We start from the raw sequence: 14,061 nt of genomic DNA, 5'->3' as shown, positions 1-14,061 counted from the left end.
CACTGGATTTTATATGGGTCCAATTTAGTTCTGTGAAACTTGACAAGCTGCAGTCTAAGACTTCGGATCATAAACGGTACCATAAGTTGATCACAAACACTACATCCAATTTGGGTTGTAAGTTTTAAAGAAGAGACCTTCCACAACATATTTTTTATAAGTTTGAAGTTCAGCTAACTGTTTGGAAAGCACCTTAACTTATGTTTTGAAAGCATGTTTTTCCTTTGGTGAAACTGCCAAAGTGGAACCATTAACTAGTCATTCAACCAGTGTGTCAGTATACAAGTTTATAAGGGTTGTTCGCAGCTTCTTCTGCGCGTTCTCATGCGATTGTGTTATTTGCATTCAGAGATAGTACAAACAGGACAGATCACACACATTAGGAATGATACCACATCGCCCTCTTTTGAAACTGCTGGAAAGTCCCATTGCTAAGTCACTTTTGCACAATTTCTGTGATACAAACATTTTGTTAATCTGAAAACTGAAACCTGCCTTAGAAAGGCTCCTTTAACCGAATCGTAACTGCTGAATATTAATTCTGATCATCTTTAGACGACTACTACACACGATACCTGCAGGGCAATGCTCATTCAAAGTTTATTACTCCAACAGCACAAGTAATTATGTTTGACTTGGTGTCATGTATACTTGGCTACTGTATATCCGTGCCAGCCAAAAAACTCTGCCAAATCCTTCAACATTGTGGGAAATATGTCACAAGCAGAAACTCAAAAGTTGATTAATCTTAACAGTATTACAGCAACGAGAGATTTGAATAATTTATTGCCTCAAAGAAAAATCTCACTTGTGATGCAAGTAATTATAACGGCCATAATTGGCAAGGATCCATACAGCGTGGTACCAGCTAATTAATCTTAACATGAGATACTGAATGGGTCAGGGCTTGCTTTGACTCAGGTTTCTCGATTTGGAGAGTTTACAGTAGGACTGAATTTAATCATGATATTATGCAAAAAGTTGAAGTTATCTGATTTTCTTGCATAACTCAAAAACATTATCCCACACATACCAAAGCCTCTGATTCTTTTAATAAGGTAGCAAAATGAAAAGCCTGTTTTCTTGTCTCTTACAAAATGATAATGTGCAGCAAATATTTGATGTTCAACAATCTGTCATTTGGGGAGCAATTCCAAGAAAAGAAAAATCCTCTGATCATATTTAACCCTTACAAATTTGAACACTTGCACTCTTGTATAAAATTGAATGTGTAATGTGACCCTTGACATACTGTAACAACAATGTACATTGGGGTTGCACTGAAGTGATATTGGAAGGACCTACAGGGACAATCAGAAACTTACAACTTCTGTCTCTAAGACATGTCAGAATATGTTTAAACAGCTGGTTGAATTTCATATAAACCATATTTCTTTTCCGACCAGATTTCACTGAAATGTAGTGTTTGCAATTGTATGTGCTTAAACTACTACATATAAAGCCTTTCTCTTGCTTCCCAAAAGTGATTTTAGCTTGACCACTTTCCAAAACAATTAGCTGAAAATAACATGATTCTTGTAGACGAGGTATCTCTGAACAAAGTGTTAATTCAAGTGCTGATGACAAGATGTTTTTTGTCTCGAGCATTTTGACTCACGTTTTGTAACAGCCTGCAGAAAGTGCAACTGCTCGCAAAGTTGTTAAAATTGTCGTAGGCGCAAAGTGCAAGGACTGTTGCAGGTGTGAGGAAACAAGAATTATTACTACTCTACCACCGGTAACTTCCTTGGACGTTAAACCAAAGAATGCTGAACACACCTTTTTGCCCTGCATGAGTCATTATAAGATTGCATTGTTCCAATATTAATGTTCGACCGATCAATATAATGTTTGGATACTCACAAACAAACCGCATCGTACGTAACGTACGAAATGAGGCGATTGCTAATAAATGCAGCCTGACGAGTAATAGCCAGCCTGACTAATCATGAATAACAAATAGTAAAATTTGACATGATTGCCTTGTTCCAATCCTAATGTTCGACAGATCAATATAATGTTTGGATACTCACAAACGACCGCATCGTACGTAGCGTACGAAATGAGGCGATTGCTAATAAATGCAGCCTGACGAGTAATAGCCAGCCTGACTAATCATGAATAACAAATAGTAAAATTTGACATGATTTGAATATTCATCGTGCTTTTACAACAGCCAAGATATAAATATATCACCGTAATATTGCTGCTAATGCTTCAGCACACATTGATGGCCTTGATGTTAGGAAACTGAAATTACGCATGGAAAAGTTTTCTTACCAAAATGATTGATGAGATTTGATATTTCAAAAAAAAAAAAAAAAGGTGTACTTTGTCGATTTTAATAGACACCATGATAAAAATTAACAGATTTCAGACAAAGGGTATGAAACCTGTCAATAGCTTTATCAGTCCAGCCATACATAATATCTTTATTTATATTATATTTATTCCTTAATATAACAACTTTCCACACATTTTCTGATACTATAATAGACATCAACATTTTTTGCACACACAATATAGAGCCACGTTTGCTTTAACACAACCCACACAAGAAATTGAGATGTTCAAGAAGTATTTTTTTTATGAATACAATATTGGTTTGAATGTGAATGTCCACACTCACAACGATATCCATACACAGCTCTTTGTTCATTTCTCACCTATAAGCAGCCTCCAGATTCTCCTCTCCATCCATCTATGAGCGTAGAACTGCCTCCTCTCTCAACGGACGCTTTGAGACATGTGAAGCGGGGTAATCATATCTTCAAACTTAGCGTTCTTGGTGTTGGCGCCTCTGAGGTTAGCCTCTTGCAGATCGCAGCCTGTTAAATTACAGTTCTGGAGGTAAATAAAATTATGCAAATGAATTCAAAACCAATGGATATGTAAATATATATTTATATCAAGTAAATGAATTGTAAGTTTAGGACTTGGTCAAGTCTTCAGTCTTGTGTGTGTGAAAACTCTCATATATGCCAACTGCAAAATGCTGTCACTTGAATCACTGAGCAGCAAAGCAAAGAGCAAATCTTTTCTTTTTGTTTCAAACACAAATTTGGAAGCATAATTTTAAACATATTAGTTGAGACCAAAGGGTAACATTTCTTTGGTTTGGACTGTGTCCTAAGTTTCAGCGGCTGTAAATGAAGAGGAAATTATAAAGGGTGATTTCTCAAACTAAACTAGAACTAAATAATAACATGCACTAAATATGGTTGTTTCATATGGTCTGTTATATGACCAATTACTTTAAATATCATTTATAGATGCATAAAAATATTTACACAATTGAGTTTGATTGGAAAAATATCATAATAATCATCTCCCTAGTGCTTCTGTTCCAAAACTAAAGAACTAAATGGACTTCTAATCCATTCAAGTTCAGTTTCCAAGTTCAATATCTCATAAACATGTAAAAGAAGATTTGAACTCCCTCAAGCATTTGGAGACGGCCATTCCTCCCATCACCTGTATACTAACTCATGTCTGAAGAGGTTAAAAGCGGTAATCTTAACCAGGAATTTGCCACCCACGATTCATCATGTTGTTAGATGCAGAACATTTCGAGTGGAAGAATACATTAGAGGACCTCTACTTAATAGCTGCAGAGTGTACGTCTATGTTACGGTCTGGACAATAGTGGCAGTTAATAATCTGTCTGTTAAAACATTTTAAGAAATGTCACGGCAAAACATTCCCTGGAAAATGAGCGGACCGTTTACGATCGAGAGTAGGTGTATTTCTCGTAAATGTAAACAACAGATATAGACTAAAAGAACCCTCCAGGTTAAATTTTCCCTTTTTTTAGCACAATTAGACAGTTTTGATGACTTAGTGGAGGGAATACTAACAAATGAAAAATCGACTTGTTTTATGTACGTAATTGACTTGTTTTATGTACTTACATAAAATACTTATGAAGGATACTCGTCAGATAGGCGCCGTGAGGCCAGCAAGTGGAGCAGAAGACATGTTAACCTAGTATTTTGAAATATCCCCCTCCTTCCGTTAATTACACAAATGCCTCACATTACGGCCCTTGACTTCCGTCCCTTTCTTAAGTACACAAATGCCTCACATTTACCGTCCTTGACTTCTGTCCCTTTCTTAATTACACAAATGCCTCACATTACTGTCCTTGACTTCCGTCCCTTTCTTAATTACACAGATGCCTCACATTTACCGTCCTTGACTTCTGTCCCTTTCTTAATTACACAAATGCCTCACATTTACCGTCCCTGACTTCCGTCCCTTTCTTAATTACACAAATGCCTCACATTACCGTCCTTGACTTCTGTCCCTTTCTTAATTACACAGATGCCTCACATTTACCGTCCTTGACTTCCGTCCCTTTCTTAATTACACAAATGCCTCACAGTACCGTCCTTGACTTCTGCCCCTTTCTTAATTACACAGATGCCTTACATTACCGTCTTTGACTTCCGTCCCTTTCTTAATTACACAAATGCCTCACATTACCGTCCTTGACTTCTGTCCCTTTCTTAATTACACAAATGCCTCACATTTACCGTCCCTGACTTCCGTCCCTTTCTTAATTACACAAATGCCTCACATTACCGTCCTTGACTTCTGTCCCTTTCTTAATTACACAGATGCCTCACATTTACCGTCCTTGACTGCCGTCCCTTTCTTAATTACACAAATGCCTCACAGTACCGTCCTTGACTTCTGCCCCTTTCTTAATTACACAGATGCCTTACATTACCGTCCTTGACTTCCGTCCCTTTCTTAATTACACAGATGCCTCACATTACCGTCCTTGACTTCTGTCCCTTTCTTAATTACACTAATGCCTCACATTACCGTCCTTGACTTCCGTCTCTTCCGTGAGGTGGCTTGATTACCTCAGTCTCTCTCGTCAGGTCATGGTTATAACCACCAAAAAATCAGCTACGAAGGAAAATCTGGTTCTATCCCACAGTGTGTACATATTGATCCCTCTTGGCTATTTAGGTACATTTCTCCGTACGACCATGTTTGCTGTTCGGACAACCAAAGAGTATGACCTGGTTGTCCACGAATCAACCAAGAAGAGTCCTTGGCACCTGCTCTGCATGATAGTTCTGTAGCTGATGCTGCAACGCTTGGCTTCTTGTACCAAACTTTCAATCCGTATCAAATGCCAATGCAATTGGAGATTATTTTAATTTTCAATTCTTACGGCATGCTAAATTATTTCAAATACCGAACCAGGGTAAACGGAACCCTTCCCACCCCCTCCCAGCCCTCAAACTAAGAAGTTTCCAAATAATGTAAACTTTGGACGGAATTACAGTATCACATTTTCATTGACTCTTCGACATAGCATTGTCTTCTTCTCCTTGATCTCTTCCATCTGTTCAGAATGCTTGTTTCTCCCTTACATCTGTTAAAACCTATATCCCACCCACCGACCCACTCCACCCACCCACAACACCCACCTACCCCACCCCAAATTCACCTACCTTTTCCTTTTTTCTCTTTCCCTCTCCCTAAGACTCACCTCTAAATCTGTGCCAGCTAACACAGCTCTTCGCAGGTTTGAATTTTGTAAGTTGGCATTTTTCAGTTTTGCTACTCTGAGGTTTACTCCAGCCATTTGACTGTTTTCCAGATTAACACCCATCATGTTAACCCCTAACAAAAGACAAAAGAAAAGAAAGTTAAGTTAAAAATATGGCTGCATTCCAGATTAACACTTCAAGTTAGCGCCTAACAAGAGAAAAGAAGGTAAAGTTATCAATTTAATCATCGAAACAATCAATTTCAAAATCCCACTGCCATCAAACTTTACTAAAAGAAAGACAGGCCTTCCAAGTAGGCTTTAAAATAACTCCTTGTTTTTGTTGTAAGCCCCAAATGCCAATTCAAAAGACAGAAAAGCAAATATTTTCTAGGACTAGATACTCTTCTACTAAACTATTTCCAGGAAATTTTGGTTTACTTTTATTCACGGTACAGAAACCACATATTAACTTGACTCCTTTAAAAGGCAGTGGGAAAATAAGACCAAAGGCGAGGTGAAATTGCCTCATCTCAGGTGTTACATAAGAAAGAATGAACAAATAATGTGATTGCTAGAGGCCACAGATTATGGAGACGTGAATTTGTCATGGAAACAAGCTCTTAACTAGCAGCACTCCAGAGACTTTGAAGTTTGGAATTGACACTTGTTGAGTGTAGTGGTCATGTAAAAATCATCCCAGATCTTTCAGATGTTATCCATAATCTGATCAACATCATATTTGAAAGACCCAAAGTGTGAATGTCATTTCCGTTCTTCAGAGAAATAACTGATATAATACCGGTATAAATTGTCACCTTTTCCACGGAATACAAGTTATTGATCAATTGATGACAGTCCTCTTTCATTTCCAAGCAGATGGAGGAGAGGGTAGAGAGAGGGGGGGGGTGACAACCAGTGAAAATCAGGTCATTTTATTACTTTTCTCAGCAATACCACAAATTAGGCTTCTTTCAACATGATTTGCTCCTTTTTTTTCGTAACCTGGAGACTTGTATAGCTTGCAACAGTTTTTATTTCAAGTTAACCTTACAAAATATAACAAACAATACCTAAGGAACCTTTTTTTTTCATCTTTGCATTTCAGCTACCAAAGTTTGTACATCTTTACATACATTTTGCACAACTTACTTACCTCAGATCTTTTCTTCAATTTTGCATGTATTTATCAATGACAATATCCCCCCACCGCCCCCCCCTCCAATGTCTGCAGACATCAGGCAACATACTAGTTGTTTTTTCAAACAGTTATTAGGTTCAACAAAGTTTATCTAATAAAACAACTGAAACAGCTTGAGCAAAACCACTCTCTAGGGCTTAAGGTTTTTGTTGTTGTTGTATTATAGTATTATTATGTACACAGATACCTGTACAGCACAAAAGGACTGCTTTTGCAAATTCAAAAGAGATTTCTTCCATTAAAAGTGAACAAAAACCCACCACCACCCACAAGATACTTTCAAGAAAGCATTTAGGATTTGAACTGTTTAAATCTTAATAATCCAATCAGATCCAGCTTAGGAAGGCACAAAAGTTGTGAATACCATCCAATTAATGAACAAAAGAATGAACAGGCTATTATAGTTTGAAAAAAAAACCCTAAGTCCATTCCATTTAAGAAACAAAAATCCAATTAAATACACAAGGGGGATGAGGTCTGTACTTCTTCTGCAAGGATTTTATATTGTTAAAGTCAAATTGAAAGAAAGCTGAAGTTGACAGCAGTCTTCAGTTTGGAGCCGACCGGTCAGTCAGCAGGCTGTGCAAGTATGAGGCGTCCGGTCAGCAGTGTCCAAGTATGAGGCGTCCAGTCGTGTCCTGTAGAGTGGTGTGACCAGAGGTGTGACCAGTGGTACATACAATGTACTGGTGTACTGTAGCATAAATCCTCCTCCTTTATTTATTTCCAAACATTTAATACTCGAAGGACAGAAAGTTGGCGAGCAAATTATAAACGGACTTGAAATGCGATTGAATGCCACGTAGGGAAACGCCGTTAAATGTATGTCTGGATAGCTCAGTTTAGTAGAGATCAGGGCTTGTAACCTAGAAGTCATTGATTGGAATCCTATTCTAGTAAAAAAACCTCCTCTGCTCTTTTATTCATGAAATACTTGGTTAGTGCTGGCTCTTCTACTTCCTTAAAGGTCATCATGATTACTCCCAAAGTTAGTGCGCTAAACATGGTCAAAAGTTTCCAAGAGTAATCTGCTGGAGGTTAAGGATTATTTGAATTATTCCCAGGCATACGGGGGGGGGGGGGGTGCAATGAGACAATGAGGTGTCTAAACAAAGGATGAATGTTCTTACGGGGGGCAGTGAAATACTTTGTTGAAGGTGATAATGGGTGACTATGATATAACTTTCAAGCATATTTGGAGGCTAAAACTGTTGATCTTTAAGGTCGTTGGAAATTAGATCATCCGACAAACACGTAAAACAAACACAAGAAAAGTGAAACTAATTATTTAAAAAAAGATGAAACAGTGGTAGTTTTACCCATAGATTAATTGGAACGTTTGTTCGCAAAATCTAAAATGATACATATGCCTCTACTTCATTTCATTAATTTCACAATTTCTTTTCACATCTAGCCGTTTTGTAACATGTACCATTGTCATGGAGAATTTTACTGTGACATACAGACTTCTACCATGTAAATATATTGCATAATATGTATACCAGATATCAGTAATATTTATTGTTTATATCACTTTACTGTACCTCCACTGAGAACAAATAACCTATGACCCCAACAGAAAACATTACTTTGCTTCTGTATGAAATTATGGAGCAAAAATATATCAAATATATATGCCATGTTAAAACTACAAGACCTTTTTTCTGCTAACTAGAAATAACCTTTGACCTCCACTCAAAAAAAGCTAAGGGCATCTGTATTCAAAGTGGAACATTCTTATATTAAGTATAAACTTGGCCAAATTTTTCCATCAAGAGATCTAACATTTAAACATTATTCAAAGTGTGACCTCTGACCTCCACCATGTGGTCATCCATGTGTCCAATGTGTCTTTGAGATCCCCTTGTTGTCAACTGAGAACTGTTTGTAAGTAAAGGTGTCAAACACACGCATAACACACACACAGTTAACACACCAACAGACATACAAATATGTTGTCATTGGTCCAAAGGTTAGTACGTTTGAAGACCAAAGGAAAATGTGAAAAAAATCTTAATTGAACTAGGAATATACATCAGAACAGAATGAAAGTGAGGTACTGCTGCTCCTTGGCTTTCATTACAACAGAGTTAATATAGAAAGATATGGAATCTGCTATACTCATGACAGGTTCATACTTGACAGGTTTTCATCTGTTGATCAGAGACAAGTATTAACAACTTCCTGACATCAAACAATCATGCAGGTAGCAAGTTACCTCTTCTTTGGCTGGTACAAATATTACTGATACCTCCTTACATCATAAATTGTTATCTGGATATACCAGTATTAGTTCCTGGCTGACATGTGATGGTCTCGCACGAGTGAGACTGCATGACAAGATCGACATGTGGTCTATAAAATACAACTCAACCAAACAGCCATAAATATGCATGCCAATGAAAAACTACTGCAAATCACAAGCATATGAAATAGGACCAACCAAAGCTATAAGATGAAAAAAGAAACTAATAAAACAAAAACCAGGGCGAAAAAATGTAGAGAAAGAAGAAAAATAGGAAATGGAATTGAAAATCATGATCTACCAACATCTAAAGTTCTTGTTGGTTTTTATTATATGCTCTGAAAAAATTGTGAATATGTCTAAACTAAGAATAGGGCGGGGGGGGGGGGGGATGTGTGGAGAGTTCTGGGGTAAGGTAATATATTGCACGTTTCTTGGTTTTTTATTTTTGTTTGATTTCTAGCACGCAAATTGTCACCGTAACGTCAACCACCAGTGCAGAAATTTAAAAGTAGCAAACATAAATGGTCATGTTGTATCCTATAGTACTTGAATCTCAAGTTTTACGAGACAGCTCATACTCTGAGATGAAGAGTACTGGTTATTTGTGAATGGAAACCACTGAGATAAAACTGCTCAAATAGAGGTTAACTTTTAACCTTACAGGCTCTCCTTGGTTTTCGATGTTAACGGTAGGAGTGGAAAGTGGGAGGGAGGGAGGAGGGGAGGGAGGGAGGAGGGGAGAGGGGGAGGGAGGGTTCTCGCGGCTGCAAGCGAGCAAGTATGGACCAAAACAAAACAAGTTTTATCCGGCAAATGGAATTTGAAATGAGGAAACGATAGCTGTTTTGGAGTTTTATATTTAAGTTTTCTATGAGGGTATGCAGACCACCAAGGTTTGATATGACCAAAGTGAATCTGTGACGCCTTATCAAACCATGTTTCGCATTTTAATAGTTATTTGCTATGAATATGATGAACTCTCATAACTCTTTTAGCAAACTAGCAACAATACTCCAAAGCAAACATGACCGCAGTGTTACGACAGGTGGATAATTAATTCCAAGCAGTGGACATATTATCTTTCGTTCAATGTCTCCCACACCAAATAAAAAAAAAAAACCGTCTCCACAGGCCACAGTTTGTATATTTGAGGGAGACCACTACAATGTTTGGAATGTTTCCAGAGGAGAATCATTCACACGCTAAACATGTACCACATTTTCTACCACCAAAGTGGCTATTTATATGCAAATATGACAAAACATACCTACTGCATTGACGGGGCTAGTATAGCAACGGCGTAAACAAAATGTCAACATCTATCGCAGAGTGAGATTAAAACCCGTCTAGCTATTGCATTTCCTACCATTTTCCAAGGGTGTCTGAACTACTGTAGCCTTGTTATTGTTCCACTTACAGACGTAAGGTTAAAGCTTGGTGACCAGCTGACAACTTGCAGATTACTAGAGCTGTTAAGTGTGGCCGGGTGGAATCGACAATGATACAGGCGACTGCACTGGACCCTTCCCCATTATGGTAGACATTTTTGTTTAGTGGACAAACCCTCGTCCTCAGGAATTCTGAATCAATATTTTTCGAGACCAACGATGCCAAATTTGGACATGAATTTGCACTATTGTTTTTTCTTTCTTGGCAACAGTCTCACTTTAATAAATGCATCAATGGCAAGTTTGAGTGCATTTAGACTTAAAATTTATGTGGCTGACATTGTGTTAAAAAAATATGTATCAAAAAATATATATACATAAAGGATTGTTTGGGAGACAAATTTGGTATTTAAAGTGTGAATGGAATCATTAAGGCAACACAAGTCCAACTGTTATCTTGAAGCACATGATGTCACTTTAGACTTGATCAAGCCTTCAGCCTTGTGTGTGAAGGAGGAACATTGAATCGGTGAATTCTCCAAAACGGAATGAGATTTTTTCTTAGCTAGTGGGGGGGTATGAATATGGTTAGGTTTGTGTCCCTTTTACGCTAGTTTTAATGCTGATTTTGATAACCACTTTTCATTGCTATCATATACAAGTAATATTCAATTACAATGTAAGCTGGCCTAGTCGGCTTTGAAAAAGTAAAAGTCAGCATTTTTTTTTCAAATTTTTTCAATTTCATTTTTATATGGCGATTAATTGTAATGATAGTATTAAAAGAACCTGGGTGATAAAATTTTGATAATTAACACAAAAAGTCATCACTAAATTTGCTCAATGACCTTCACCAGGGTAAAACTTCTACAAGGACATCTTAGTCTAATCAAAGCTCAAATCTGCTTTAATTTAATAATTAAAACTTAAGAATTAGTGAGATTTAGTTTAACAATCTAGGCATATTTGAACTACACTCAGTATATGTGGTAAAAGTTAAGCTTTTAAGGCTTATTTGATGCCCCTACCTTCCCTCCCCCACCTTAAAAAACAAACTGAGTGCTACAAATTTTGCTATTGCTATTCTGGGTTTCCAGATATTCATCTTGAACATACGCTGCATCTCTGGAATGCTCCTTTACAGGCTAAATTGATGATGACCTCAGCTCCTCATTGAAGTCCAAAATTTTAATATTAATCCTTTGTTTTATACATTCTAATGACTCAATCAAGCCCTGTTCTTTCATTGCTGGAGACCATTTGTCCATGACATTCTTGTAATGTAATTTTAAACTGTTACTGGAGGCCATATAAAGCCTTATGACCAAATGGTCAGTGTGTTAGTCTAGTCCATCCACTTGTACTTGATTAGCTTCAAATGTTTACAGGGTCATTTCTCAAATATTATAAAAAGTATAGAAATACAACATGGAATGACAACATTTTTCTGTAATATCTCAAAATCAATTTGGTTATAGCTGTTTTTCACTGATACAATATAGGTCTCCTCCAGAAATGACATCACTATTTAATTTTGAGAAAGTCACTTCACAATGACATTACAGACATAAAAAATAACATCCTTCTCACACAGTTGAAGTATTTGCCAAGGTTATAATAATCGTTTCAAGTTTAACAAAAAACAAAGCAGTTGTTGGGTGTAGGTAGTCCACGTATGACATCACAGATTATTAAAGTATTACCTCGTCCACGTAGAGTCAATAAACTTAAAATATCACAGATTATTATATTACAGTATTACCTCATCCACGTAGAGTCAATAAACTTAAAATATCACAGATTATTAAAGTATTACTTCGTCCACGTAGAGTGAATAAACTTAAAAATATGTCGGATCTCAACAACAGAACAAACAATGCAGCTGGGATGTTGGATGACTGTACTTTGTTTCACAATCTCTGTATTATATGTATACCTATACGTATATGTATAGGTTTATGTGTATGAATAGGATTATGTACATGTACATGAATAGGTTCATGGACATGTGTATGTATAGGTTTATGTATAGATTTATGTACATGTATATAATAATGAATATGTAAAGGTTTATGTGTATGAATAGGTTTATGTACATGTACATGAATAGGTTCATGTACATGTATAGGTTTATGTTTTTGTGTAGATTTATGTACATGTATAGATTAATGTATATGTAAAGGTTTATGTGTATGAATAGGTTTATGTACATGTACATGAATAGGTTCATGTACATGTATAGGTTTATGTACATGTACATGTATAGGTTTATGTACATGTACATGTATAGGTTTATGTACATGTATAGGTTTATGTATATGTATACATATAGGTTTATGTATATGGATAGGTTTATGTATATGTATAGGTTTATGTATAGGTTAATGTAAATGTTTATGTACATGTGTATGCATATATTCATGTTTATGTATAGGTTATGTAAATGTTTATGTATAGGTTATGTATATGTATAGGTTTATGTATCAGTTTATGTACACATGTATGTATGTTTATGTACAGGTTTATGTATAGATTATATGTATAGGTTTGTGTAAATGTATAGGTTTATGTACATGAATATGTATGTTTATGTATTTTTGTATATGTTTATGTACATGTATAGGTTTATGTATTGTTCATGTACATGTGTATGTATATAACTATGCATGTGTTTATGTACATGTGCGTGTATATGTATAAGTTATGTATAGGTTACGTATATGTCTATGTATCAGTTTATGTACACGTCTATGTATATGTACAGGTTTATGTATAGATTATGTATATAAATATATCGGTTTGTGTATATGTATAGGTTTATGTACATGTAATGGATATGTATAGGTTTATGTATCAGTTTATGTACATGTGTGTGTATGTTTATGTACAGGTTATGTAAATCAGGGCTCATTTTTTGAAAAGTTTAAGGTTGTACTTCGGACAACCTTGCCTTCATATTGATTGTCCGAAGGATTTTTGCTTGTCCAAATGAAACCACTTGGACTTTTAACATTGTGCCCCTTGCGGGAGAGCAGTAAGTAGTACTAAAATGTATGGATTTAGCCTTGTAGGTGAGTACCATAACGTTAGGCACGCAGGCCTGGTCTATCGGAGTGAGGTTTAAGTCTTACTCTTAGTGACTAGTCTTACGGAGATCGAAAAATCTTGGAAAGAACTGTAGTGTAGAGTTATAGACATTTAATGTGGTGTATGACACTGTTCATGATTAACCATGTTTGGTTGCAGGAATTCTCTGGTAGTGAAAAATGATATCTGTACTCGTTTCCGATCATTTCCAGAGACAGAGGGTAAGACCAGGGTATACAGTACTTATATTGCAGGAACATAAATGAGCATGACGGTATGCCCACATGCACAGTATAGTACTGCATATACGTTGTACTCCAACTAGCTTGTCATACGTGCGTGCGGCTATGAGGAAGAAAGCAGATTGGTCTGTACTCTGTAGTGTACGAACTATATGTAACTATTGGTGCATATGTACAGAATGCACATAAAGCTAAAGTGTAGGATTTCCCCTCAGTAGAGAACGTACCAAAATGTGATTTATTTCCAATGTTAGCATGGAGGGCAATACTGTGTATGCATAACTGGAACTGCTCATGACTAACAACCAAACAGCAATCAGAGAAAACACCCTTTTTTTTTTTAAAAAAGAACCATTTTGGTAGGAAACTATGTGACCTTTTCTATA

At 36.5% G+C, this 14,061-nt stretch overlaps 1 protein-coding gene across 1 annotated transcript in view; it reads right to left on the bottom strand.

Annotated features, from left to right (window-relative positions):
• Positions 1–1,800: 1,800 nt before the first annotated feature.
• LOC139968119 (BTB/POZ domain-containing protein KCTD9-like) overlaps positions 1,801–14,061 on the bottom strand; it is a 30,903-nt gene continuing 18,642 nt past the window's right edge. Inside the window, exons 10-11 of the mRNA XM_071972505.1 lie at positions 5,510–5,643; positions 1,801–2,844 (exon numbers count right to left, since the gene is read on the bottom strand). Coding sequence (XP_071828606.1) covers positions 2,728–2,844; positions 5,510–5,643 — 251 coding nt within the window. The 3' untranslated portion in view covers positions 1,801–2,727. The remainder of the gene's footprint in view (positions 2,845–5,509; positions 5,644–14,061) is intronic.

Source organism: Apostichopus japonicus, chromosome 5 (genome assembly GCF_037975245.1).
Source record: "Apostichopus japonicus isolate 1M-3 chromosome 5, ASM3797524v1, whole genome shotgun sequence".
Classification (NCBI taxonomy): domain Eukaryota; kingdom Metazoa; phylum Echinodermata; class Holothuroidea; order Aspidochirotida; family Stichopodidae; genus Apostichopus; species Apostichopus japonicus.
This window is presented reverse-complemented; position numbering and strand designations above follow the sequence as displayed.